The 27999-nt window shown below is 40.5% G+C and overlaps 1 protein-coding gene across 2 annotated transcripts; it reads right to left on the bottom strand.

Annotated features, from left to right (window-relative positions):
• Positions 1 to 2396: 2396 nt before the first annotated feature.
• LOC119479516 (poly(ADP-ribose) glycohydrolase) lies at positions 2397 to 27997 on the bottom strand. Of its 2 annotated transcripts, XM_037755240.1 has the most exons (19): positions 27704 to 27997; positions 27441 to 27567; positions 26837 to 26925; positions 26375 to 26731; positions 26049 to 26251; positions 25584 to 25706; positions 25010 to 25096; positions 24656 to 24730; positions 20860 to 20952; positions 19632 to 19786; positions 17483 to 17562; positions 17323 to 17383; positions 16300 to 16375; positions 14207 to 14354; positions 8730 to 8808; positions 8146 to 8254; positions 5690 to 5795; positions 3585 to 3713; positions 2397 to 3322 (listed from the first exon to the last, which is right to left on the bottom strand). In XM_037755240.1, exons 2-19 carry the CDS (start codon positions 27554 to 27556, stop codon positions 3147 to 3149), a joined length of 2262 nt encoding a protein of 753 aa, XP_037611168.1. In that variant the 5' UTR covers positions 27557 to 27567; positions 27704 to 27997; the 3' UTR covers positions 2397 to 3146. The 2 variants fall into 2 exon arrangements, with proteins under 2 accessions (XP_037611168.1, XP_037611167.1); XM_037755239.1 differs by having other exon boundaries at positions 26049 to 26731.
• Positions 27998 to 27999: the final 2 nt, after the last annotated feature.

A 27999-nucleotide genomic window follows, 5' to 3' on the forward strand; every position in this document is an offset into this window, starting at 1 on the left:
TACAAATACGAAAACTGGTGTGGTGCAACAAGGGCATATTTATGTTTAAACTGTACATGGTCCCTTTTAAATAAAAATAAATAAATAATAATAAAATAATATCTTGGGAAAAAACAAGACATTTGAGAACGTCATCTTGGGATGTGGGTAACAATATTTTTCACCATTTTTTGACATTATATAGACCAAACTGATCGAGAAAATAATCAACAATGAAAATAATCGTGAGTTTTTTTTAAAGGCAAATCCATTATTTGATTTCATATAATTTTTTTCTCCCTTTTATTATTTTATTTTCTATTTATTTACTTTTTTAAAAATTATTTTTATTTTATTACTATTATTTTTTTTTCTTCTTTTTCCTTTATTTATTTTTTTCCCCCTTCTTTGTGACCAAGACCAAAATGGGGTGGGGTGGGGGTTAGGGTTGGTCCTTTTTCGTTTTTTATTTCATGTCATGGACACTGAGTTATGTTCTACAACTGATAAGATGACTTTTGCCATGTCGGCAAAAAAAACAATAAAAAAAGATTTGGAAGAAAATAATCGTTAGTTGCAGCCCTATTTATGTATTAATAATAGTCATCAGAGGTACGTTAATGTTCTGAGAGGAAACTGATTACTTACAGGACATCCTCAAAGCTAAATATAGAAATGAAGTATTTTTGTGGTCATTTTTTTCAACTACCCCTCTGCCCCTCTTATCTGCAAACTGCATTATTGATCTAACTGTTAAAACCCAAACTGTAGTACAGTTATGTGTCAAAGTGTGATCATGTTTAAGATACTAAACACTGTTCGTGACTTTATGACAGATGGCAGCCGAAAGGTCAAAGACACACATGGGGCTCACTGCAGAGGGATCAATCCAGTCGGATACCCCTGTGTGTCTATGATGGATCCCCTCAGGAGAGACGCCACCAAAGGCTTTTTTTGAACTCAGCAAGCCACAAAGAGAGACCCACCTACTTCAAGTCCTGATTCCATGAAGGCAGACAGCAACCAGGCTCAGAGACGCCTCCACTTCGTTCATTCACTTACAGGCTCCCAGGAGTCCATTCAGCGCCGCACACTCTGGGGACAAAACTAATTCAACATCCAACTAAACATATTTAGTCAATAACACTGCTGCTGACTGGGTAATCTGTACATTGACAGATAACAGCGTGTTAGGCATGTAACTAGATAATCACAAATTGAGAAAAAGTCACAACATGCATCACTGAAATACTAAGTGTTGTGTCTATAATCAATTTTTCAGCCACCTAAAAGAAATCAGTATAAGTGTGCGCTATATTTAGAATATTTTCGCCGGTTTACCTTGCCGTCAGACAGCCCTTTCTGACAGGGAACTGAAGCCGTTGTATCCCTCTATGCTCTCGCCAAAGCCAACAGAGTCCATTGAAAAAACATGTAATTTTACCTGGCAGAACCCAGATTAGATTTGGTGAATCCAAACTAACCAAAGACACACAATAACACACAGAAACTAACCGATTGAGGCAGCGGTAGACCAGCAACTCCTGTGTTTTTTTCAATGTAGTCTGGTTGCTTTGGCGAGAACATAGATAACGGCTTCAGTTCTCCATGGAAAACAGACTGTATAGCTGTCTCACCGCAAGGAAATATTCTAAATATAGCGTACACTTAAACTAATATTGACTTTTTTTAAGTGAGCCTTTCTTTTAGGTGGCTAAAATACGTTTTTCTTCCGGCGCCGTCCACAGCAGTACATTGCTTTGCTCCTGTGTCGGTACTCCTGTTTGTTTCTACAAACTGGGGGCGTGCCGACCGTCATCTACTGTATGTAATACACTGAATATGGATAAGTAGTTCGTACAACCCCACTTCAAAACACTCCCTCTAAAATCATTCAATCAGTATCAAACAGGGAATTAATATACATATCAACTTTAAATGTTTTAATATTGTGAACCCAGTGTCATATATGTTAAATTGTATTGTGTGCCAAGATTATCTTTAAACGTCCACAAATACCACAAAATCAAACCTGGATACAAAGTGCCAAAGGTTAAACCTCTGAGACTCGCGTCAAGCAGCTTCTCCTTGATGCAAATGAAGCGGCGTTTCATCCGACAGAGAGAGAAATCACCCAGGAGCCCCACTGCCCGACTCTCGCCTCTGACTGGATGTTCTATGATCTACTCTTTACTTAATGAGGTGTCATGTACAGTTTATATAAAAGGTATGACCTTATTAAACTGTGAGTGAAAGGGTGAAGCAATAGCTGGCAGAGGATAAATGGCAGGGGCTGTAGAGAAACATCCGTGGGACAAGAGGCCCTCATTCTGATTGTTCCGAGATGTACGACTGACATTTGTGGCTCTATTCAAATGGTGCTTCAGTATAAAACATAAAAACATTTGAATATTACGTTTACTTTAAACTGATTTTATTCAGGATGTATAAAAAAAACTTCTCACTTTTCATTTAAGTGCAGCTACAAAGCAATTATTAAGATCAAATAACAGATTCACACTGAAATTAGTTGTAAAATACAGAAACAAACCAATCAAATCAATATTTTAAGTGCAAATGGGTTCTTTGGAGTGTGTATCGCATAAAGAACCGTGATTGTAAGTAGTGTTTTGCTGTGAATGCAGAAGGTAAAAGATTATTTCCCGAAAGAGCCGGGCTGCTCTTTAAATCAAACCGCTTTCCTGAGAGCGCTCCAAGCTCTCCAAAACCCCGTTCTTGTTATTCTTTTCCTTTAACTTGATTTCTGACAGCCAATTCAATTAGGCTGGATATGTGTGGGTGTAAAAAAAAAAAGCAACATGACAAACTCAGAAGATGGATGGCAACCTTTGCTTCACCATTAAAATCACAATTGCGTCGTATTGAAGCTCAATCCATTGGCGTATTACCAGCAGCAGTGAAATGAACACAGCGCCAGACAGGGTCGTAACTAATCACCCTCTGCAGTTCCGGTCTGCATGCTAGATTGTCATTTTCGGCTGCCAGTGGTGGGGACCACATTTGGTACATCCACCACTGTTAATCAAGTTTGTCTTAACAAAACATTAAGCTAAAAAATAAAGCTAAGGGCAGACGAAGAATGTTTTAATTCGGTTTTGTTTCGTTTTTCCGAAGATAAGGCGCGGTGACTCATCAGCCACCTGACCTTAACGGCAGTCTGCGGGGACGTGATGTCTGGCCGAGCCATCGTCGGAGTCATCTGGCGCCAAGGAGGAGCCGACCTGTTGGTAGATGAACGAGTAGAGGCTGACGTCAGGGCGCCGACTGAGGCAGCTCTTGCACACTGAGCTGTAGTACTGTTCCAGGAGATCATACACCTCCCCTGTGACGGAGACAAGGAGATTGTGTATGTTATCTCATCTCATATCACAGAAAGCAAAAAGTGTGAGTTTTAAGGAGTAATAATAAACCATATCATTGTTTCATGAGATCACACTGTTTACAACAAAATCCCAAGAGGAAATATTCCAAAATATAATTAATCATGGTATTATTTCATTCCTTGGCAGTGAAATCTAAAAGGAAAAAGGCATCAACACAGTTGCATATCAACAGGAAGCAGGCATGGTGGTTGTTTTCCTCACCGACACTGATCTTCCTCTGAGTTAGGAAAGAGTGCATCTTGTGGACATCTGTCATGAGCTGGCTGTCACCAAAGGTGAAATAGGCCACATCTCGACCCGCCTCGGCAGCTGCCAGCATCTGGAGCAGAGCTGGAGGAAAATAAAACCTGTGTTAAACCTCGACAGTGAGAGCAGCACAAAATCAGTTTCATTACTGATTGGTTTGTTTTTCTCCGGTCTGTGAAATCTTGCAGATGCCATTAGGAGCACCGGAGGACACCGGAGGACACAGAGGCACATGATTACCTGTCTCATACACTACTGTCAGGATACAGTGGCCGTTTTATGAAAATTAACTTTTTTAAAATCATATTTGCTCCAATTCTACCCACTGCAGTTTTAACGGAGACCGCCATGTTGCTCCTCCATGTTTCTACAGTAGCCCAGAACTCAGCGGTTCACGTTAACGCAGTCCTGGAAAGGGAGGAGTGAGCGGATAGTGGACTAGATACCGCCAAATCCTACACACTTTACCTTTAAAGAGACTGTATACTGTAAAAGGTTTTACATGTATAAACATTTTTTAATTGTTTTTATTGCCAATGTGCGAACAGGTTGTAACCGAACCTAAAAAATTAAACCTTCTGCAGTTTCCTCTATCAGCCTGTAGACTGCTTTTAATGTGAACAGGGGTAACAGTGTGCAACTAACGGCTAACGGCAACAAACGGCCAGCCTCCACCACAATTCAGACTCCAACAGAAACTCCATGGAAGCACAAAAAAACAAAGTTATATCTAGTGAAGTCCGTCTCGCAAAACAGGAATGTGACCGACCTCGAGGGGAAAACTAGGATCAACATCGGCCGGGCCTTTGATTCATGGAGGGACCTTCGTTTGGATTTGGGTATCAAAACGGACCCCGAGCTGGCAAAATTAACATTACTGCCAAGCATGTGAAATATATCACGTTCATGTCAATCACGTTTAGTCTCGTGTGTGTCGCCTCACTGTTTTGCTTGATGCTAGCTCGCATCTACGTAGTGCGAGCACAAGCGCGAACAACAGGAGGGCGACTGTCGTTGATTTAACGGCCACAGGTGTCACTGTTAACAAGCAATTTCTGATTCTTACATTGAGCCTCTTTAAGGCTTTTTTTTTTACAGGTTTGTTCACACTTTCTCATCTTCTTACTTTAAAAATACAGAAAAGTTTAAATAAACAGAGATCTGAAGAGTCACTGTTACCATTTAAAGTGTGCAGCAGCAGCAGCCTCTGTGGCATGTACAGTCAAAGGCAAGTAATCGGGGGGAATAGGTCTCACCCCCACTGAGAACTCTGGATTAGTTACAAAGAGAGACCAGGTCTGGCCCCGGAGAGCTGTGAATATTTTAAGAGACTGGAAATACGTCTGCTGATTAATGAAGGTTGGGATGGTGGCAAAGTTAACGAGCATAACTGAATCAACATTTTCAGGAGAGGGCTAAGCTGAATAGATCTACACTTCAGCAGTTTCCCTCCCCTGCTCCGTTTCAACTGCTTTTCCCGAGAATTATCTGACAATTAAAAAATAGGTGGCCATCTGAGGCCACAGAAGGTATCTACAGGAGGAGAACAGCATCTGAATTACAAAGCTCTTCCCAGGAGGCATGTCATTAAGCAGACAGTAGGTGATTGTGCCGATGGAGAGCTATACCTTGCTACAGCTAATTAACAAATGTGTATGTATATAGTATGCAAGCACAGCGGCTCCAATTCCGGTAGAAAGAAGAAGCTCCTACTGCAAACGGTTAGTATAAAGTCTCCTGGAGCTCCCTGCTCAGTGACAGTGATACAAGGCTGAGACAGAAAGCTGTAACGGATTGATGGACTCGAGCAGGCGATCAATTTCACTATTAATGAAACATATTAACTTTGTCATTTGATCAATAGAAGGAAGGCGACGAATAGGCCTTAACTAAATGAACGCATTCCCGGAAGACAAATGGATGCCCACGCTGATCTGCTGGAGCCTTTCAAGCTGAAATTTATTCTGTTATATCCGGGAAGAGAGCCCGCTTAGACTGCCAATTGCACGAAGATGATCTGAGCACGTTTCTCCGCGAGACCTACTGACGTCAGTGCTCACCTTTCAGACGTGTGTCACCTCCAAAAACACCGCAGCCCCAGTTCCCTGTAGCCACTGCCGCAAGGTTCTGGCTTTGTTCCTCAGGGCGAGCAAAGCCACAGTAGGCCTAAATGAAGACAGAGCAAAGGGAAGATCAACAACAACATATTAGGAGAGAAGATGTAAAAGAAAAACACAATTTGATATGACAGGACAAGTGTTCTGTAGCAGACCATACTTGCCAAACTTGAGACCTGTGAAATAGGAAGGATTTCAAAACCAAAGCGAGGGGGTGTAGGGGTCCTCCCCCAGAAAAACTTAAGTCCTGCATTCTGGTGACTTTTAAAGAATGAAAATAACAAAATAATAATTACACTGCAACATCATTTTTATGTTAAATAGGCCTACTTTTAATTTTACTTTTAATTCTCAGGAAATTGAAAACTGAATAATTCACCCCTCTGGTGCGAATGTGTGTGAATCTCTGGCATAAAATAATATTCATTAGTTTTTATTCATTCATTTTTTGACCCTGCTTGATAGTTTCTCCAAACTGGGGGTGTGCCGACTGTCATCTACTGTAGGTAATACACTGACTATGGATAAGTACCTCATACTACCCCACTTAAAAACACCTGAACTATCTCTTTAAGTCAAGTCTGATGTCTGATCTTCCACACAGTGAGGCATACAGCTTATTAATTAAACATTGGTATCGGATCGGTGTTCGGTATCGGCCCAAAGCCCAGGTATTGTATCGGGACTGAAAAAGTCAGATCGGTGCCTCCCTATTTTCAGATACCACCATTGCCTCATGATAAGCAAAGCCCTTCCGTCATCACAATTGTGAATGAACCAGGTTTTTCTTTAGATGACATTCTACATCAAGTCGTATTATGTCATTTGGTAACATAAAAGGCGGAACCAGCTCTGATGAGCCTCGGGTCTCGGGGTCGCCTCATTGTTCCAGATCACTGGTATGTTTTATAAGAACCAGGCCGACAGAACGTCTCCATACTAACAGACATAAATGGAAAGCAGCAAAGTAATTCCATTTGCCTGTAGGCCTGTGCTTGACACGTCATTCGATGCATGAACACGTAAAGGTTGGGTGGCCTGGCCGAACATACATTTCTAACGTTGTGTCATTTCGCAACATGTCATTTCACACCTATTCCCTCAATTCAACTGCAAATGGTGTGAAACTAGCGTGGGTTTTACATATCAATAATTGCACACTACGGACTAAACCAATGTGCATGAACGAGAGCATTTGACATGACAACATGTCAGGTGGAATGTGTGTTACATGAGAAATAATTTCTAGATGTTAAATGAAAGATCTGAAGGAGCTCAGGACATTAATTTTCACATTGGATTTGAGGTGAATAGTGAAAATGAATTGTGAGCGCCCACACTCTCCCTGACCAGTCATAAATTCTTCCTGTGAAAGGGCAGATGTGACAGATAGCTGAACAATATTCGAAACAGGATTGATCTACATGTTGGTGCATTCTTCACGCCGTTGTCAGAGCTGTCAAACTCCTCCGTGCTTTCTGACTTGACAACATCAACATCTTGATTTTCTATTACGGACAGACATCTCTGACTGGGAAGACTGCACACATGGAAGGATTCCTATTTTAAAAAATCTTTGATGTAAATGTAATAATTGAGATTAATCGCCCTGAGGTCAATTATGTTCATTGAAATTCATTCTGGGCCTAATGGACAGTGTGTAATGATTAAGATTAAGCATATTCTCTACAAATATGACAATCCATCAGTCTGTATTACATACATAAGACACATCTTTAATTCAAATATTTACCGCAAGAAAAGTAAACATGAGTCAATGTCATCTCAGCTGACATTTGATATGAGACTGTTTCCCAATTATCAACCAAATGGATTGACATAAAAAGTCATTAAAGCTGTGCCAAGTCCCGCCCCTTCCAGTGGACCCCGTGGGACCTTATTTTGGAAAATTCATGGTGCAATTCAAACAGGATCAAAAAATTATTTGTCTCTTGCCGTTGATTACCATAAATATTTTTTCCGAAATAAGGTCCCATGGGGCGGACGGGGAGGGACTTCGTCTTTCTATAAAGTTAAAACATAACATGACTGCAGCCGTATACTGTTAAAAATACATGACTATGGAAGATCAAAGAGCAGTGGTAGATTGCCCCCAAACTTCCACTGCCATAAATTATACAAACTGTACACACTACAAAAAATAAAAGCACTTACAGCAGCACTCACCATACAGTTACTAATACCCATTTTCCAATGAGCTGACACAATGTTTTGTTTTTGTTCACACATTTTTTTTTTTTACAAAGGCACAACCTATCATTCATGTTTTGTGACATGCAGAGCGAAGACACTTAGCAGAAAGACAAGAGAAAGAAACACAAACACTCAAAGAAAGCAAGCAGGAAATACAGATTAAAATAAAAAAAAGAAAAGATAACCTTGTTGAGTTCTCGGTTGAATCTCGCTGGTTGAAACTGTTCAAGGAAGTTCCTGAACTGCAGCGCATCGATGGCCACGATCTCTGTGCATCTTCTCTGCCAGCCGTCTCTGAAACAAATCATACAAATTTTGTACTATTTCATGTACACGTAGTGAAATTAGGCAATCATTTCTTGTAGCTAAGTCCAAGACGGAAATAGGAAGTTCCACAATATAAAGCCGATAAAACAGACAGAAATCCCGTCTAGATTTTACATGATGATGAAGGCGCTAGGAGAAAGGTCAGGGGATCACCAAATTTCTTAAAATTCATCCTGAGGGAGGCCTTTCTGTACCATATTTTAGGTCAAACGTATGTTGGCACTATAGGATCCAAATTGATTCTTCTTCTGGGGAACATGAATGACTGTACAAATTTCGAATACAGTCCATCCAATAGTTGTTGAGATATTTCAGTCTGGACCAAGGTGATGGACCGACCGAAAAACGAGCAAAAAATTATTGTAACAAAGAGGTCAAACATAGCATTTTGTTATTATTTAAGCATTTAAAGGTCTTAAAGGCAACTAGGTTCAATAAATACCTTGGAGTTGTGTCCTGGTGGCTGCCACTCCACTGGTAGGTCTGAGCATAACCTGTGTATTTACTGTACTGCTGCGTACCTGGTAAAAACAAAGAGGGACATTAGTAAAACCACTGCAAAGCATTAGCACATTTAGCTTGATTTTTAAACATGGTCTGAATTAAAGAATAGTTCCAATCGTAATTAGGTGGCAAAGCTGAAAGGTAGGTATGATTACACTGTGTTACCTTACTAGGCATATAAAATCCTGTTTAGCCACGAATCATGCTAAATTAAAAAATGGTTTAAAGGTGCTAAATTCAAAATTCAGAGCAAATCCATGATTGTCACTACATGGCGATGGCTGAGCCAACAGCTAGTAGCTAACGATGCTAACAACATAAACAGTGCAAACAATAGCAACAGTGCTGACAGTGTTAACCTGTGGGAGAACCGGAGGGTGATTTATGCTTGACGCATCCGCAAGGGTCCATACGGCCAAAATGACATCACACCATCAGACACGGCCCCTTGTGGGGGTTCCGTGCAGCAGGTTTTTCACCTGTCCGCGCACATCCAACATTTTTTAACACTGCGGCCGCAGACGATCGGAGAAAATGGAGAACTCTGAGTAGCTTTAAGAATGTCGGTTTGCTGTAAGGAGAAACCCGCAAGGAGTGTAAAAGTTCTGCGTCAGCTCATGTCTGTGCGACCAGCCTTGCAGAAAGTATAACCAAGGCTTTACGCTTCCATGACGACGCCGTGGGTCAGGACAGCGTTATCAACGTTAACACAGAGGGAGAGCGACTTCATTCTCTGCTCAGGTAGACATTATTCACCTATATCTTTACATTGCAAACAGTTCTTTGCCGCTATATTAATGCTCTGAATTTCAAATTTAGCACCTTTAAGTTTTATGGTGTAATAATACTCATGCTGCTATAATCAATATGTTTTTCATTCAACATAATTATAAATGCTGATATGACTCATTCATATACTATAAGTGGTGGATAAATGATCCTAAAAAGAACGTGTGGCAAACGCATCTAAATATTTTAAAATATACATTCATATAAACAATCAAATAATAAATAAACAGTAAAAACGCAAAGAAAAAGGAATCATCTGCAACTGGTTACTCTTTGAAATGTTGGCATAGACATCCAATAACACAAATTGCTTTTTAAATTCATTAGAATAACAAAAGGCTTTCAGGGGGTGTGTCTGTAGTGATTCTGCCTGATGTAATCGGATGAAATAGGAGCAGCTGTCTCCTGACAAGAGGAAGGTCAAGTTATTACCCCCCTTGAAACGACGTGAGAAGCAGCGAGTGACCGCCAGCCCACAGGGGAACACTCAACACCAGTAAAAGGGGGGGAGCGGAGGGTGGGGAGGCAACAGCACAGTCAAACAAATGAGGCCACAAATTAACTTCCCATTCATTAGCGCTCATTAGTACCTGGCTGTCGAGAGCACTCGCTGAGATGCTTCATGCTCCAAAGTGAATAAACCAAGTGATTAGTAGTGGGGACTTGGTCAGCAGGTATTAGGAGGTGCACAAAGGGGGGGCGGGAATCTCTAGAGCGCTCTCCACTTGACAGACATTTCACTAATAATCAGCCTGCCTCTCACTTTTTTAAGTAATAAGCACAATTACTGCCTGAATAAGACACTGAAGTACCTAATCTAGTTCACCAGTATACCATTAAACAAACTCAGATGAGCAAGAAGCAGAAAGGGCAATATAACACTCTTAACATTGTATTTACTTTTTCAGCTAAGTCATACAACCACAGCCTTTTTACAATCCGACTACTGGCCACAGACGGACATCTCCACTTGCACCAATCTGAGAGCATATGAACATTCAAATCACTAAACTGAGAGCTCAATTTAGGACAATTTATGGACAAAAAAAGAGGTAATGTCTGTGCCAAGCTGTATAGTCTTCTGGTTCATCAGACTTCTGGACAGTAAACTGGCAGAAATAGATAACGGCACAGTGAAATACCTTCACTCAGAAGATAACTGCTGATTTGCGTTGTTCAATACCACAATGTCGAGTGTGGCAATCCTTACGTGGGTGGGGTATGTCATAAATATTCTGCTGACCGCTTTAAAGTTTGACTAATGCATTACAACAGCCAACTGGCGAATAAGAACTGAGTTGGAAAAATGTACACTAAAACCGGGTTTCTACCAAGAAGTGCTACTTCCTTTTCAAGGAACTAAAAGGTTCCTTCAGCCCATTGTTGTCTGCGTTTTGATAACCGTCTAATGACCTGCGAAGATTATGCAAATTAATCCGCTGACGTATGAAAAAGCAACATGACGTGTGACGAGGGCTGCTGGTGGTCGCAGCTGTAAAAACACACTCTGCAGCGGAATGTCAATGTACCCACCCGTTTCATCTGAACACGTTGAGAAGAAATAAACGTTTTCGTCTCACTGTGATGGCATTTACTGCTGCATAGTATTTATTGATGCATGTTGGATGTAATGAATGAATAGTAAATCGACTCGCATGTTACAGTATATTGCACCTGTCTAGTCTTCCGACCACTCAAAGCGCTTTACACTACATGTCAGCATTCACACACACATTTATACACTGATGACAGAGGCTGCCACGCAAGGTGCCAACCTGCCCATAAGGATCGAATCTAAATACTCATTCACACAACGTGTGCACAGCCTTTGCGAGCAAATTGGGGTTAAGTATCTTGTTCAGGGACACTTCGACATGTGACCAGAGGAGCCGGGGATCATACCGCCGAGCCAACCTTCCGATTGTTGGACGACCCACTCTACCTCAGAGCCACAGCTGCCCGAATGAAATGCAGAGGAGGAACATGAAACTAAGAGCGTCTTTCTCACTTGCGCAAGCTCTCTCTTTTTCTCTCGGGAAGCCAACGGCAGAGCCTAATTTTACTTTCAATGTTAACAAACAAGAAACAAGCTCTCCCCTCATCCTAAAATGGTCCTAAATTGATACTAAAGTACCTCCTTGTTTTATGAATGTAGCGGTACAGTTGAAGTAGCGGCGCTGTGAGTGTGTTTCACCAATGAGTGACGGTCATCCCTGCAAACTCCACCCCGAAAGTTCCTGTACTTTCAGAAAGTACTACCCCCAAATCAGGGCCTTTTTGGGGGGTAAAAAGGCCCTGGAACCTAATTTGGGTCTAAAATGGTCCCTGCAGTCAAAACGCAAACGAGTTCCTCAAAAGGTTCCTAGTTCCAGGGGAAAGTTCCTACGGTCGAAACGGGGTTTAATTAAACAGTTCCATAATATACTAAAGTTTATCAAACCAATACAACAAGCCCACTGAGTAGCTACAACTGAAAGTATGTTGGTAAAAACACATTAAATAATTACAAATTTGGATAAAAAAAGAAAACGATGAGTTACTTTAAGAATATTTCAAAAATACTCTAGCGATGTTAGAAAGTTCACAGACAGACGTTTGCGTAGCTGATAATGTTGAACACTCCCGCCGTAAAACTAGATGGCCTACTGTTAGCTATGCATACACCTGACCTTTACTGGTCCTCCAAGAATATCAAACTCTAGGATCAACCATATTTGCGTTTGAAAGGAACAACCTTCAGGAACAATTATGATTTTGAATTTTTTATGCAACCCGTTTGTCATTCAAAAATGATTTGAAGTGGAAAGCAGATCAATCTTCGCCAGTGAACGATGTGTCTGGTTATTACAAATTGTTCCTAAATAGCAAATAGGTTGCATAAAAGTCAGCAGGTATAGTTCACGATGTTCCTGAAGGTTGTTTCTTTCATGTGTAAATACATCAAAACAAAGTGTCTCATATTTGCGGTGGACAAGAGACTGTAAAAGGTCAGAGGCGCATCTCATTGCCATGTCGAGGAAAAAGTGGGCAACTGAGGAAGTTTTAGTACGGTATAACTGTCAAGATCTGCGTGTGAACAAACGAGGATAACATGGTTTCTCACCTATAAAAAATGCATAGCTGTCTACAATAAGAATAACATTAAATATTATTTAACATTTTGTGCTGAGTCAAGAAAAATGTCTCTATATCTCCTGCTTGCAGCACATTTTCTGGTCAGTGCTGGCATCAATGAATCATGTGACTTCTCCTTGATGCTGTTTAGACTTTTGACCGCCCCGATGGCAGCCACATATCTAGCAATCACGGAGAATTAAATTAAGCCTGGGCACTTTGGCAAATTTCAGTGCAGAGGTAAGATCCATTAGCTTCTCTACTGTATGCCAAAACGTATCACGGGGGGGATGTGATTTACCACAGGGCCACAATTCAGCTAAGGCTTGGACTCGGCTTTTTACAACGGAGGGACAAGAGATACGGGCAGGGTTTAATAAAGATGATGGAATGGAAGAGTCCATTAGCGGAGCAGGTCTTGGGCAGGTCCTCCAGCTATAATTAATTCTGGGCCCTAGTAATAAAGTTAAGTGGCGTAAGTGGAGGCGAGGGAGAGATGGCCGGCAAGAAGTCTGAAGGTGACTCCGCCATGGCGAGAAGACCTGATGCAGCGGTATGATTGCTGATCAGGAGGGCGGAGGCTCTGTTGCTTCACTTCCTGCTCTAATACAACACACTTGTTAATGCAATGTTGAAGCAGTTAATCTATTTATGGGCGGTGGGTATGTGTGTTGTAACAGTGGTTCACGTCATGGACTTGCATTTATTAAAATGTACTTTTTCAATTCACAAATATCTCTAATATAATCAGGACTTGGTGACCAATTAGCAGCTAATATCTCTGCCATTTGGTGTAAACATGAAAGGCTCGCTAGATCTATTAAAATAAGTACTCATGATTTGTAATCCATAGATTCCTGATTTACAGTAAATTATATTTCTTGTTGTAGAATGGCAACTGGATTACCATCAGTTTTAATAAGCTATTACTATATTACATAACATACGTTTTCTAACCTCTTCATCAAACGCAATCAAGCAGCTACAACAGTCTAGACAAACAGTATTAGACAGATAAGAAAAAAGAGGAAAAAATTGACAAGAGCCATCAGCCACCTGCTGCTAGCTCTTGTTACTAGGTCTACTGGCCTGTCCCAACCTTGTTTGTTGCAACCACTCAATCCTGAAGTACAGTCAGTGGGAATCACTCAACAGAAAGACTCCAACAGAGCAATCAGGACAGCCCAATCTATGACTCCCGACTGATGCGACTCTCCCATACGCAGCCAATCAAAAGGGAACATGTGATAAGGACAGATGCAGAAAACAGGGCGATTGCCACAAACATCCTTTAGCCTCTCGCTGAGCCAGGATGGGGTAAATTGAAGGTGTGTACTTCATGCTGTGTGTGACAACAAACGCCTACAATGTTTCCTCTTGTCAAGTTATAGGTCAAGTGTGAGAAAAGTGAACCCAAGGGCATTATTGATCTGATCTGGATCAACGGACTAACTCATGAATAACTGATTTTTGTTTTTATAAAAAGGTGTGGGAGAGTTTTTGATCACTGACCTGTGATGATCAGACATTCATTATGATTCAGGGCTTCAGTGAAGAGGCGAGAGACAATGAGCTCGGGGTTGATCAGGAAACGGATTTCCTCCTGGACGAGACCGGAACTGGTGACTCCTCCTCCGACAAACTGATTGGCAAAATCCACCTGCAAATCAAGACAAAAGGCTGCTGAGTTTAGAGCATCCATGCCCTTTGCAGTCACGTGCACATATTCTTATATCTAAACATTTTCTTTGACTGTGATATGTATAGGTTACCAAACACGGACAACAAGAGGAAAACACTTCATGAAAGGGTCTCGGCCCTTTTTCTTTTATTTGTGACAGAATCCCTGACAAGCTGATTGGGAAAGGTGGCCGGAGGTGCTGGCATTACTCAGACATCTGTCCCCCTATGCCAAAATGAGCTCTCCCCAGGAGCAGCACTTAGGTGTGCTGCTGCCAGTAGCAAATATGAAAAACAAGAGAGCGGTCCTACGGTCCAAAGTAAACATCTCCCTCCAGTCACAACATGCTGCTAAATTGACTGCTGACTGATGCTTGTGATATATCTTGCTGCTTGTGTTCTTTCAGGTTTTTGGGCAGATCTATGAGTGACACTGACTTTTATGTTTCATCTGTTTATGATTCAAAAGAAAATACTAGGGCTGTCAGTCAATTAAAATATTTAATCGCATGATTGTCCATGATTAATCACAAATTAATTGCACATTTTTTATCTGTTAGAAATGCACCTTAAAGGGAGATTTGTCAAGTATTTAATATTCTTATCAACATGGAAGGGGGAAAATATGCTTGCTTTATGTAAATGTATGTATAATCTATTATTGGAAATCAATTAACAACACAAAACAATGACAGATATTGTCCAGAAACCCTCACAGGTACTGCATTTAGCATAAAAAAATGCTGAAATCATAACATGGCAAACTGAAGCCCAACAGGCAACAACAGCTGTCAGTGTGTCAGTGTGCTGACTTGACTATGACTTGCCCCAAACTGCATGTGATTTTCATAAAGTGGGCATATCTGTAAAGGGGAGACTCGTGGGTACCCATACAACCCATTTTCATTCACATATCTTGAGGTCAGAGGTCAAAGGACCCCTTTGAAAATGGCCATGCCAGTTTTTCCTTGCCAAAATTTAGCATAAGTTTGGAGCATTATTTAGCCTCCTTCACAACCAGCTAGTATGAAACGGTTGGTACCAATGGATTCCTTAGGTTTTGTAGTTTCATATGATAACAGTATCTTCACTCTGCTACAAGCTACAACCTCCGAAAGATCAATTGCGTTAATGCGTTAAATAAATTAGTGCCGTTAAAACGAATTTGCATTAACGCGTTATTATCGCGTTAACTTTGACAGCCCTTGAAAATACACGTCTCATCGTTTCAGCTCAGACACAGACTCATTGTTTTAGTCGGAAAGCAGCCATGTGGAACACATAATCAAATTTCGGGACTGACAGTTGGCACTCATTGGCCTACAGACCAACCCCGTCACAACCCCCAAGAAGAGGCTGCAAAGGGGCGAGCAGCAGTCGGAGAGCAGATCTCCCCAAACTGGTCACTCAACTCTGGGACAGCGAGCCAGCCTCCAAAGTCTCCTTTGACAGGCTGTCAGCATCCCCCCCACCCCCACCCCTAGCCCAGCAGAGCATCCATCAATCCGGGCCGCGGCGTGCCCCGGAGCTGGTCATGTGTGCACATCAACTGTCAGCTTGTGGCAACTGGAGGCAAACAAAAGGTGAAAGGCAAAGCGGGCCGTCCTGACAGTGTACAGGAAGCACGGCCGACACAGAGAGCAGAGGAGGCTCAGAGGCCTCGACCCCAGTCCCAGCACACACTCCCTCCGACGTGTCACGGGCTCCCTCAAAGGCCTTTTCAGCAGTAGTAAGCATTCTGGGTGAAAGACTCCAGAATATGGTGGCTCAGTGACGGACTACAACAAAGGGAAAGGAGGATAGGGACCAAGCACAAGGTGGAGTATTCCTCAAACTAAGAGCTCCTTCAAGCCAAAGAATAGGATTCCCTATAAAGTCCCTCTAAGTGCACATTACTGGTATACTTCTCCTGCTCTGCGTCTTACCTGAAGCATTCCATAACCATCATCCTCAATGGTCCCTTCACAAGTGATGTGGAGCTTTGTGAGCGGAGTCTGTGAGCTGAAACACAAAGAATGAGGGATGTTTTCCAGTTATTGATGCAGTTGAGACAATGGATCCTTGCTTGCTTCCAAACAATCTACTGGATTTAGCAAGCTGCAACATTTTTTTTAATCTTTTATTTATATATTTATTTACCAGGGATAATGTAAATGTGCCAGAGTTAGCTAGAGAGCTTATTTATATCTATAGTCCCTGGGCAGGTTATTGACATATTACAACTACTACAGTAATACTATTTTTCTTTGATTACAGTGTCTACAATACTATACAGTCTGTATAAAAAGATGAACGACATGACAGCTCCCCAAAAGTGAAGCCAAAACATCTTGATCGCCCCCTGGTGGCTGGTTGCAGTATATGTCATAAATCCCGCCACCCACATGTTAGCGGATGGGCCAAACTAAAAAGTCAAAGTACACGTCAAATAAATTGTTCCCAAAGATGGTTTCTGTCATTTTAGATAGTTTGTATCATGCTGATGTGCGCTCAAATGTTTGTTTTTCAGATAAGTTTGGTTTTAATTAGTTATTTGATGCTATAAAAAGGGGATGAGACATGGCGATTGACAGCTGCTCTGTGTGAAGCAGTCACAGCCGGAGGCTCTGAAATGTACGAGAGGGATGTATCTTTAACTTTCCACAATCGTCACGAGTCTGTGTAATAGAAAATGTGTGAATTTGATCAGAAATGTAGTTATAGAGATATTATGATTAGTTGTTGTGTCTTTCTAGCCAAACAGCTACTGTGGTGCTAACATAACGGCTAGGTGGCTCACGCTAACAAGCTGTGGCCGTGCTCGGCTCGTGATTAGTTTGGGCGGGACGTTGATACCGCGGCTCCAGCCCCCCGATCACTACTGTGCAGACTTTTGTACAATTTGTACAGTGGGAGAAAGTGGAGACATGTCATCCATCTATATATAGTCTATGGTCAATACACTACACCTTTTCCAATTCAGAGGTTTATCCAAGCTTTTTCTGGTGAATGTTACAAGTCCATCCGGCTCTGAAAAACAAAAAAGGGAAGTAAGAAATATTCAATATTGTATTGTACGTTACATCAATAACAACGTATTGCTGCAAAATTTGACATGTGAACACCTACTTTGCTTGGTGAAACTTTTAAAATAGCACATCAGGGTTTTCAGCTTCTCAATCTTCCTTGAAGAGGACCCCTCAAACAGTCTGAAGGCAAGAAGAGAATATGAATTTAATTCAGTTCTTGATATACTTTATGTTCTTCTTCTTCTAAAAAATGAAGCACACTTTTAGGTCATACATGGCATCACAGCCAACCACCAACTCTTTCAGTGGTTAAACAACTAAAGCGAAGACCAGGAAAAAATGACTCTCCAGTGCTGTCGAGACACAAGACCTCCACTTTGGCCATGTGAGTTCAGTCATGCTTTAACTTTTGATATGAATTGGTTCATCTCTCACTCAGCTTCCCTTTCAGTCACTAGCCGATTATGTAGGAGTTCCTTCGCTGTTACGACAATGGAGTTGCCCCAGGCTTGCCATCACGGAGTCACACTCGTGTGCCACTTCACAGCACTCACACAAAAAAACGGAACAGAGAGGGAAACAGGGCTCCCTCCTTCGGGGTACATTAAGAAGCCCTGTGTCCCTTTTAAGCAACAGAGTCCTCAGGAGGCAAAAAGGTCAATCCCCCTGAAAAATAACACACAACCGCACACACACAAAGCTGCTGGTAGCGAGGTGCAATGGGCGGGTTTGAGTGCACTTTAAGCCCACCATCTTCGTCTCAAACAAACTCTATAAAGAACCATAAATAAAGAGAAAGTGTGAGCGAAATGAAATAACGACAAAAGCTTGATGCACTGAGAGCCCTTCAGGGGCTGAGAAACACATTCATCCAAGTCAGCTCCTGCATTCATTTGTATTTTTTTTGTCAGTTTGGCCCCTAGAAACAATCGTGCGTCGTGTAGTCCTCAGGGCAAATGTCTTTGACATAAGCTAGCCACTAGTGAGAGCAGGCTTTTAGTAACATATTGCAGTATGTTCTCTGGGGAATAGAGAATTAATACACAATTATATAACATCAATATACCCCCCACAGATGTGAAAAACCTCTGATGTAACTCAGGAAAAGGGTATAAGTGACTACACTATGTTTAACAGCTGGGTTTCTGCATCATCAGCACAAGAAAATATTTCTTAAAAAGCAGGAAAACCCAGCCTGGAAATATAATAATAAATTAAGTTTGCTTCTGAAGAATACTTTGAATGACAGCGCCAACATTCAATCTAGCCAAAAAAAACAGTCTTAATAGCTTTATCTCAATGCCAAAAAGAAGTCTGCATTAAGATAAAAGAAAATCTGAGGATAAACAGCTTTATTTTTTATTTCTTCTATCTATTCCTGTGAAGTGAAAATGCAGAAAAAAAGAGTTTGAAACCGACAGAACTTTACCAAAAGTAATAAAATAAATTAATGAATAAAAAAGCCAACACATTTTTCAAAGCTGGCTCGCACCAAATTGGTGATTCAGGACCATTTTTAGCGGCAGGCTAAAAGGATTACTCATGGTTTTCCATTCAAATCACAGCAAAAACCTTTATGTGAATGAAATACTGATGCAGTTGAACTCTGTTACAGCCTTCTGCAAAACAGCCAATGGCCTTCTCCATTGTCAAAAGCAGCCATCTGAGTCAATGTTAATCTAATTCCCTCCTCCATTTAGGTAATTACACCGTGATGCCAACAGAGATGGGGGACAAGACTGAGCAGAGATCTGCAGACTGATCTCCACTGTGAAAGCTTGCAGGGATTAAAAAATGACCCTCCTGCCCTCCTCTATTTATATATCTGAGACGTTTGAAGGAAAAGGTTTGGCTCTGAACTACACATACAAAAAGGTACCTATTTTTCTGGTAAAAGTGCAAGAGAAAGATAGAATGACCAACAAATAGTTGTGGTAAGCATTGCAGAGTAAAAGAAATGTCTGCACTGTGCTTTAAAATGTGATTAAACATTTATAAAAGGTGACATATGTCAGATCAGAATGTAAATACGCCAGAGTGATCAGTCTCTGATCAAAATACTCTTATGTATTATTATATCTATGTACAATGTAAATGTTTCCAGCCGGAAGATAAAATGATTAATGAGGAAAACGTATACAGTAGTGCCCCCTCATGGAAATTAAACTAGTTGTCACAGCAGCATCATTTTACAAACTGATTGTGTAACTTTAAACTTCACGTATGAAACTACCACATCCCATCGTTACCTGGAGAAGTTGATGTCTGGGTAGTTGCGGTACTCGTTCCTTCTGGAGTTGCGTCGGGGGAAGGTGCAGAAGAAGGCGTTGGCGAGCAGACATGCCACCTGCTCCTGAGACATGGTGATGGAGTGGTCCATGCCTTCCTTGAGGAGGGGTATCGGCTAGAGGAGGAACAGAGGTACGACTGAGGAAGGTCAAAATAATTTGCTTTGACAATTTGACAAACGAGGCATTGAAGTATGTTGCATGAATGTTCTAATTTGGCACCACTCGGTGCTTCTTGAATCAACCATAATCACAATCAACGTCCATCTTTGCTCACAAGAGATCCATACTCCTAATAAAGGCTATGGGTTTATAAATAAACAGTGCATCTGTATAAGCAATTCTGTCATGACAATGGGGAGAGCTTGTTTTATTGAGTCAAGACCAACAGGAAAAATGTTTGTTTGGCTACAAGTTACATGACAAAAATGTTTGAAAATGACCAATTTAGGAACAATACAGCACTCACGATGGATATGATGGATTCTATTTATTTTGCATAATATTTAACAAGGTTTTATGATGTAGAAGATCAGAAATGTAAGAGCACATTCAGTTTACTTAAGTATTAATCTCTTCATCTCTCCTCCTCAAACACAGACCAGCTTTCAAGAGAATTAATAGATTTTTAGATCAATTTTAGACTAGCTAATTTTCTATCCATTAAAAAAAAAGTATTGTATTGGAAAATAACTAATTACAAAATGTAATATAGGGGACAGAAATTAACTCTTACACTGTAACACATAAACTTTCTACGCTACTCACGTGTTTGCATCACTAAATGCTGTTTTAGATCAAACTTCCTTGCTAAGGTAATGTTTTTACTTGTGTGAGCCACTTTTCAGTGTTTAATTCATCAAACTAGAAATACATTTAACATACAGATATAAAACTAAAATTAAACAATTGGCTGCTTGGCCAAATTAATGCACAAAAAATAATTTTAATGAGACTTTTTCTGCTGCATACACACCTTGCTCTCCATCATCCACACACACCAAACAGGACAATAAAACCTTGGACAAATGACCATCAACAGTTACGTGCCTTGACCCCACCTCACCATTTTTTTCTACTATTTCACAAGATATTTGTCATGTCGTGACCTTTGGGATCAACCAGCTGCGGTGATCCACTGTGTCGCGGACCAGTGAGTCGGTGTCTGTTGGTTAGTGATGGCTGTTACCTTGGTACAGAGCTCAGATGCTCTCAGTGCTAATTGCACCATGTCTGGCAGCAGGGAGCCAAACAGATGTTCAGCAGCATCAGGCTCCAGGACCTTGGAGAGAGCAAGAGATCTGTTTATGTTTGTTGTTTTTGCCACAAAACTCAGCTGTGACACTATTAGCTGTTTGTGTTGATTAGGACAGATAGAGGGCAGATCAAATTAACGACTCTGATACATATCAAAATGTTGAGAATTTTACGGAGACAAATATTTGACTTATAAGAAATATAGAACATCAAATGGCAAAACCCTCTTTTTTAAGAAATGAGTAAAATTCCACTATCCAACCTACAATACTGTGCATGCAGATGTAAAACAGCCTGAATATCATTACAATACATCTTGCTTTACTAAAGCAAAATGCCAATCATCCATGACTCCACAACAGTGCTTAAGTGCACTAATGGATCTTAGACAATACATACTACCCAGATTTACACCCATATTGGCTACAAAATGCCAGAATGATCAATCACAGAGCAATTTCATCAAGGTTGCGCGGTCATGCCAGCTGATTAAACAGTCTTCCTGGAAGAGATGCAAATGCATTTGAAACAGAAAGGACAGCGTGTTCCCAGGACAAGGAGCCTTGACTTGTGATTTAGCAAAGGATATTTATATTATAGCAAAGGAAGCCTGACTAAACACTGTCATAAGTAATGACCTGGTTGACATCATAAACTGCTCCTATGGGCGTAATAAATGAAGGCGGCTGACAGGGCGCGGCGGTGGATATAGCTGAGGTAGTAGAAGCCAAGCTCTTTAAATCAGCACAAGGCAGTGCATCAAATCAACCGAACTAACACTCTGTATGACTTGATACAGGTCTGTACATCACACCAGACTGACAAAGTAATCAAGCGAGATGCGGGGGTGCGGGCAGTGAGACAACCAGAGCTCTCATACAGATTTAACAACAACTCCTGATGCTCCTGTTGTTCCTATTCCCCGCAGGTCCGAGCAGCAATAAAGCAATCTGCTTGACTGCGTCTGTGGACGTGTGACCGTGTAAAAATAAAAGACTTGCGTGCTCATAACCGTAAATACAACAGAGAGAGCTGGAGAGAGAGAAATTGACAAAAACCCAATGCTGTCCGTCAACAGCTTTTCAGTTATTCATGAGGTGTGTGTGTGTTGAGATGAATATTCAATGAGGGCGCCCGGCCCGTCACTCTGTGCCATTCATGTCTACTTTTCTCTGACACTCAAAATAAGTCTGCTCCAGTGTCTCCAATCCAGCATCTCCAGGGGAAGAGTAACAAAGTGAAAACTGAGTGTCCATGTTGCCTGTGTGTTGCATTGGAAATAAATCAAACATGTAGGATCCTCCGTGATTGGCTTTTAAAATTAAATTAAAGTTAAATGCCGACACTATATTCTCCTGTGGGATATATGAGCTGCTTTCTATCAATATATTAAAGATATTGCTACCACCCATTCTGCATATTAGACTGTTAAAACACAGATTTATTGTCGAGCTGTGAATAAATTCTGTAAGGGACAGAAGCAATAAACAGGCTTTGTTAAGAGTAACTGTGTGTGTCAACATTGCAATAATATAGAGCATAAATAAAACAAATGTATTTTGTGTGAGCTACAATGACACAGGCGGCTCTAAAGAGTTACTTGAAAGTATCTAACATGAAACACCATTGTATCGCTTTTCATTTTCGCTATTTTACGGTCAATATATAAGATTTACAGTGTTAACCGAACTACCAATAATCAATGATTCCGACAGACCATCTTCACTTCAATCAACAAAACAGAGAGTGATTGATGTAAGCTACAATTTATGTCACTTCAACTTAGGGCTGTCACGATACACATTTTCACAACACGATTGTCATGGCTAAAAGAATTCACGATTAGGTTTTTGTCGTGATACCTATATAAAAGTCAGTCGAATTCATCTTTAACTTTTAATGTGCGTTTGGTCTCTTTTTGCCAAATGAATTACACTCAAAATATGAGTGTAGAGAGGTGGAGCGAGAGGGTTACTGTATATATACAATTATTTAAGAGGTGCTGCATTATTTACACAATATTATCATATGTGTATCATTAACATTATATCACTATTTCATTTTTAAATATCCCGATTATCGTCAATACCAGTGTATCGCAACACCCCTACTTCAAATCCAACTCTATTTTAATACATTTTATGGAACTGGACATTTTCCAGTCTGACAAAATCAAATTTTGCCATCCTAGTAGACTTGACACAATTCAAATCCAACCACAACAACACAACTTGGGCCTACGGCAAAAGCCTCTCAACATGTTCCGATCTTATCTAATAACATTCCCATTCGGACGTGATTTATGACATACATGTGGCACGCAATTGATTCAACTGTACAAGGCTGGAGTAAAGTGTTCTCTGGGATGTAATGTCAGCCGTTTTCATTCCTGACAAGTTACTAAACATGACCTTTTGGCAAAAGATTAAATTATTTCTCCAGACTCCCACTTTGCCTCTGAAGGGCTGCAACATTCCCCCGTGAGGAATCCATTACTGCTCTTGTACAAAATGACAGAAACACATTTGACAAACTGGCATTCATGGAAAAAAGCGTTACATGTACTTCTTTCCTGAGATGTGAGAAATCATAAAAACATGCAGTTGGTGTATTCTAGATGATGCCATGGAGCACCAAGTGGACGAGTGCTCCCTTACTATAAGGAAAATAAAGCCTATTATGTGTCTCGTCTTACAGGCTCAGGGTTTCTTATATCAAACACTCAAGTCACAACACGGCCCATTTCTCCAAAATGAAGATTCCCGACCGCTTTGATGAGCCAGACAGTAGTACAGCCCTCCCTGATTCTCTACACAGGATGACGCAGAGCGCATCAAGACAAAGGATGATGGATGGCCTCCAAACGAGGCTGGAGAAGACACTGACAACTCTGAGCAACAACCGATAAACCAACAGTGGTCTGGCCATCATGATGCAACTCAGGCCTATTTTACCCTTGGCCTGTAAAGAAAATGAGACAGCTGGGAACAGTAATAAAATAAATAAATAAAAGTCACATAAAGACCTTTAAAAAAACAACCTAATAATCGGAGCTTCAGATCTCCAAACAGCCAGACGTCCAGACAGCACAAGAAGATAAAATATGTACAAATGAATTGCATGCTATTAACTGCAAAAACGCACACACAATGCTTGAGAAAGCCTTGTAACAATACAGGACAAACCTTTTCACAAAACTTTATTCTGACACTTAGCCAAGTATTTACTTTAAAAATATGTATTTTCAACTCTCAATTATTGTACGACAGGCTCATTATATTGTATGTACTGTGTGAATTATTGACTGTTTAAGTAGTAGAGAAACAAACACAAGACAAATTGCTGCATAAGTAGGCTTACCTATCGATATTGATTCACAATGCCACTTAAATACTGGTTATACCAAGCTAAATCTAATCTGGTGTCAAATGAGACATCCGTATCACTGAGTCTTCCACAAACTGAAGATATTATCCTCACTAACTAATGAGACATCTGTACTTTCTTTGACCCGAGCTCTGTGAGAAGCACCAACAACTGGTTTATGATGCCTTCTGTCGGGCAATTAAGTATCATGATTGGACAGTTGATGTTTCATTAGTCGACTATACAGTTATCCCTCCAACATCTTCCAACATGTGTGCCCATCTGTGTCTACATGTCTGCATGCCAGTATTAATCCAATCACTCTCAGATCAGTAATCATAACAGATGTTTATATTGTTTACCTTATTGCAGTACAAACGTAATGCGTTGAAGTCCCATTTCTTGGCCTGTGAGGCATTGTATTTCAATATTGCATTCTGTAACAAACAAATTCAATAATCACATAAATTTAAGAAACAAAATGAATCTGAATCGTCATTTTAAATCAGAATTACTAAATGTGTATTAAAACAACATATCGTCAAAATAGCAAAATTCTGAGAGACTGTGTGCTTCTCAGTTTCTGGGCTTAGGACGCCATCTAGTGGCGTAGTCTAGTAACGACAACTACAGTGCACTATGCCCCTCATTTTACGAAGTGAAATAAATTAGGATTTAACAATAAAAGGACATGCGAAGGAGGATGTGAAACTTGCCTTCAACTCGAGTTGACTTGTTAATTTGTTGTTTAAAGTCTCCTTGATCAGCTCCCACCGACTCTTATTCTGCAGTTCTAGTGTTTTCTGTAGGAGAACAAATTTTGTTATTAGGTCTCTGCAGGGTGAATTCAGTTCAGCTTGTCATATGCAAAGAATATTAATGGTGTGTTGTTGTGCATGTTTCTTGCAGTGATTTTGTTTCTTCATTTAATAAATACCGTACCATCATTTGTGTTTCACTCATGCACATGCAAATTAAAGACGTGAAAAGTGAATGTGGATGGATAAGTATCATTATGTGTAACTCTTGACAGTCTTACCTAAAGTGATATTTAAATATTTATAAAATTAAATATCTCAGTGCTCATCATATAATCATCATTAGTAACAATAATAGACAGAATATGCCTTCAGTCAGGCATATCATGTGATTGCACCGTTTATGTGACCCATGAACCACAGGTGTGCAATTAAAAGCAGCACATATTTCAATGTGCCATTTCTATATCTTTTTAACATAATCAGTTACTACAATTGTTTTTTATACTGATATAAACACTTGGACCATCACCTCATCCTGTACAGGAAACAGGTTGCGACTGGAACAGGGCATCTTGACATGGACATCGTCCCAGGTATCCCTAAACTTAGCAGGATATGGAACAGGAAATTTACCATTCTGAAGAAGGTCTGTCTGTCAATGGGAGAGAATGAAAACAAGTAGCATTAGTACATACAGTACTTGTGTGCAAACCAAATGCTCCTGTTGACAATAAAATATAGATATGTGAGAAACTCAAGGAACAATCATCATATTAAAGATCATGTTGTTGCATGTTAAAACTTTGCCTTGCATGCTTATATTATTCTGAAACACCTCATAAAAATACCCCCTTATTGTACAAACTATTGCTGAAATAAGCTGACTCAGAAACCTGCAAAGATATTGGGATGACCAATTAAATTACTGCATGCTTCTATAACATAACCACCTTAAGTGCTGTGAACAGTATAAACAAGGAAGAATTGCTCAAACCCTTATCATCACAGTGTGCTGGCCAGGAACATCCTTCAGCGGAGGAAGCGGTCCGCCACATTCAGGCATTCTCTTTAGTTCACTGATTGGCGTCCCCAGCCATTTGACATCAGGCTTGACAACAGCAGAGGTACTTTCCTTGTCTGAATCTGGAGACATCTCTGGCCTGCCCCGTCTCACAGGTAAACCTGGTGATGACGTCCCTGAAAAGAAGTCTGTTATTTTGGTATGATGTTTGACAGAGCCCTCTGAGCTTGCTGAGCATGTCTCTACTTCTTCTGTCTCTAATCCACCATAATTGTGGGACAGTGTCTGCATTAACCTACTTCCTCCAGAATCCTTGGAAGCTGGTGACACAGGTGTGTCTTCTTCATCCAGCTCTTGTGATGTCAAAAGTTGGGTTTCTTCATCCGAGTCAGACAGAGAAGGCTTTTGAGCATTTTGGCAGTCCAGAGCCTGAGCTGAGGTGCTTTGAATGCCACCATCATCGGCCATCTCTGCATCCTCTTGGGTTTGACACACTTCGTTTGTACTTGCATTTTTTTGGGGCTTAACCAACCATCGGTCTAGAGTATTTCTTAACTTCTGTTGCAGTCTGGGGCCGGTTCTTTGATGGTTACCTTTCGTTTTTACACCTCGCAAACTATCTGCTCCAGTCTTTGGTCGTGTATCCATCTTCGTCTCTGTGTTGTTTTGAAGAATAAAAAAAATAATTGATTTACAAAGAGGGAGATACGTATGCCAATGACTTGTTTGACATATACTCTGGCAGAAAATAGCTAAATTACCTTGGAGAGGAGATGAAGGGGACGTTGGGGCACTGATTTCAACCCTGAGTCTCTTTGCTAAAGGTTCAAAGTCTGTCAGCGCAGTCATTCTACAAAAGGGGAAAGCACACATGTTCGTATTATTTTGAGAGAGTCTCTTGGCAGTTTTTTTTTAAACTTTATTGCCATTAATAAAAATTAACAGGCAATTAATCATCACAAAACAAAACCGCCTTGAGACTACGCCTCACCTGACACACATGTACAAAAAAAACAAAGTAACGCCACATATGGATGGAGTGGACACACATCCACCCACATATATACCTACAAAAACTATACATCAAAGACAATTAAATACAGGATTCCTGACTAAGGTATTCTATAACTAACATCCATCTCCTTTTAAAAATAGGTAATTTCAGTTGTACCTGGGCAGTCATATATTCCATCATGAACACCTGTTTGACTTTTTGTAACCATTGAGCAATTGTGGGAGTCTTCATCCAGTTAATAGTGATTATTTTTTCTTGCAACCATCAATAAAAATATGCAAAACATAGCACTGATGTGTGGTAGTCTCTTGGCAGTTTAAACATAAAAAAGACACTAAATGTATACTTACAATACAACTTGAGCTGACACCACGATTGAGGTGTTATTTGGTTTTGTCCAGACTTGTTTTTTGGGGAGTCCTTTCTTCAACAGGTGAGCAAATCTTAACATATAGTATGCAGCCATACATGACGAATCTATATCAAGAAAGCACACAGACTTACACAGTGCTTTAGTTAACTTAGGGACATCATTCTCTGAGTGACGTTTATAAACGAATAACTTAGTATTTATTGATGCACGAAAATGCTGTTTTGTATTTCAGACGTTTACCTTCAGGTCGTATTTAGTTGTTGTCCAACGAGAGGATGACAGACAGTCAACTGTCAACAAACCTTTAGCTTGTTAGCTTCATGCTAAGCTACATGCTAACTAGCTTTGTGCTACACCTAGTTGTTAAGTTTTAACTAAAAACTACCGGAAAATAATGTTGAATAGCGTCAGCCACTTGAGCGGGTGCTGTGTAGAGTGATAGCTTTCTAGTATAAATAGCTTCAATGTTAATGTTGATGTTAAAAAGCACTTTTAACTCACTGAACGATGCTACCGAAACAGAGCTGTTGTGTTCA

Source organism: Sebastes umbrosus, chromosome 20 (assembly GCF_015220745.1).
Source record: "Sebastes umbrosus isolate fSebUmb1 chromosome 20, fSebUmb1.pri, whole genome shotgun sequence".
In the NCBI taxonomy this organism is placed as follows: domain Eukaryota; kingdom Metazoa; phylum Chordata; class Actinopteri; order Perciformes; family Sebastidae; genus Sebastes; species Sebastes umbrosus.

What these genes read in the sequence shown, in the direction of transcription:
- LOC119479516 (XM_037755239.1), bottom strand. Translation starts at nt 27,556, where the DNA reads ATGGCTGCATACTATATGTTAAGATTTGCTCACCTGTTGAAGAAAGGA. An exon ending in CAAGTCAACTCGAGTTGAAG is followed by an intron (nt 24,731 to 25,009) that starts GCAAGTTTCACA and finishes TGTTTGTTACAG; the next exon opens with AATGCAATATTGAAATACAA. An exon ending in CACCAGGACACAACTCCAAG is followed by an intron (nt 8,255 to 8,729) that starts GTATTTATTGAA and finishes GATTTGTTTCAG; the next exon opens with AGACGGCTGGCAGAGAAGAT.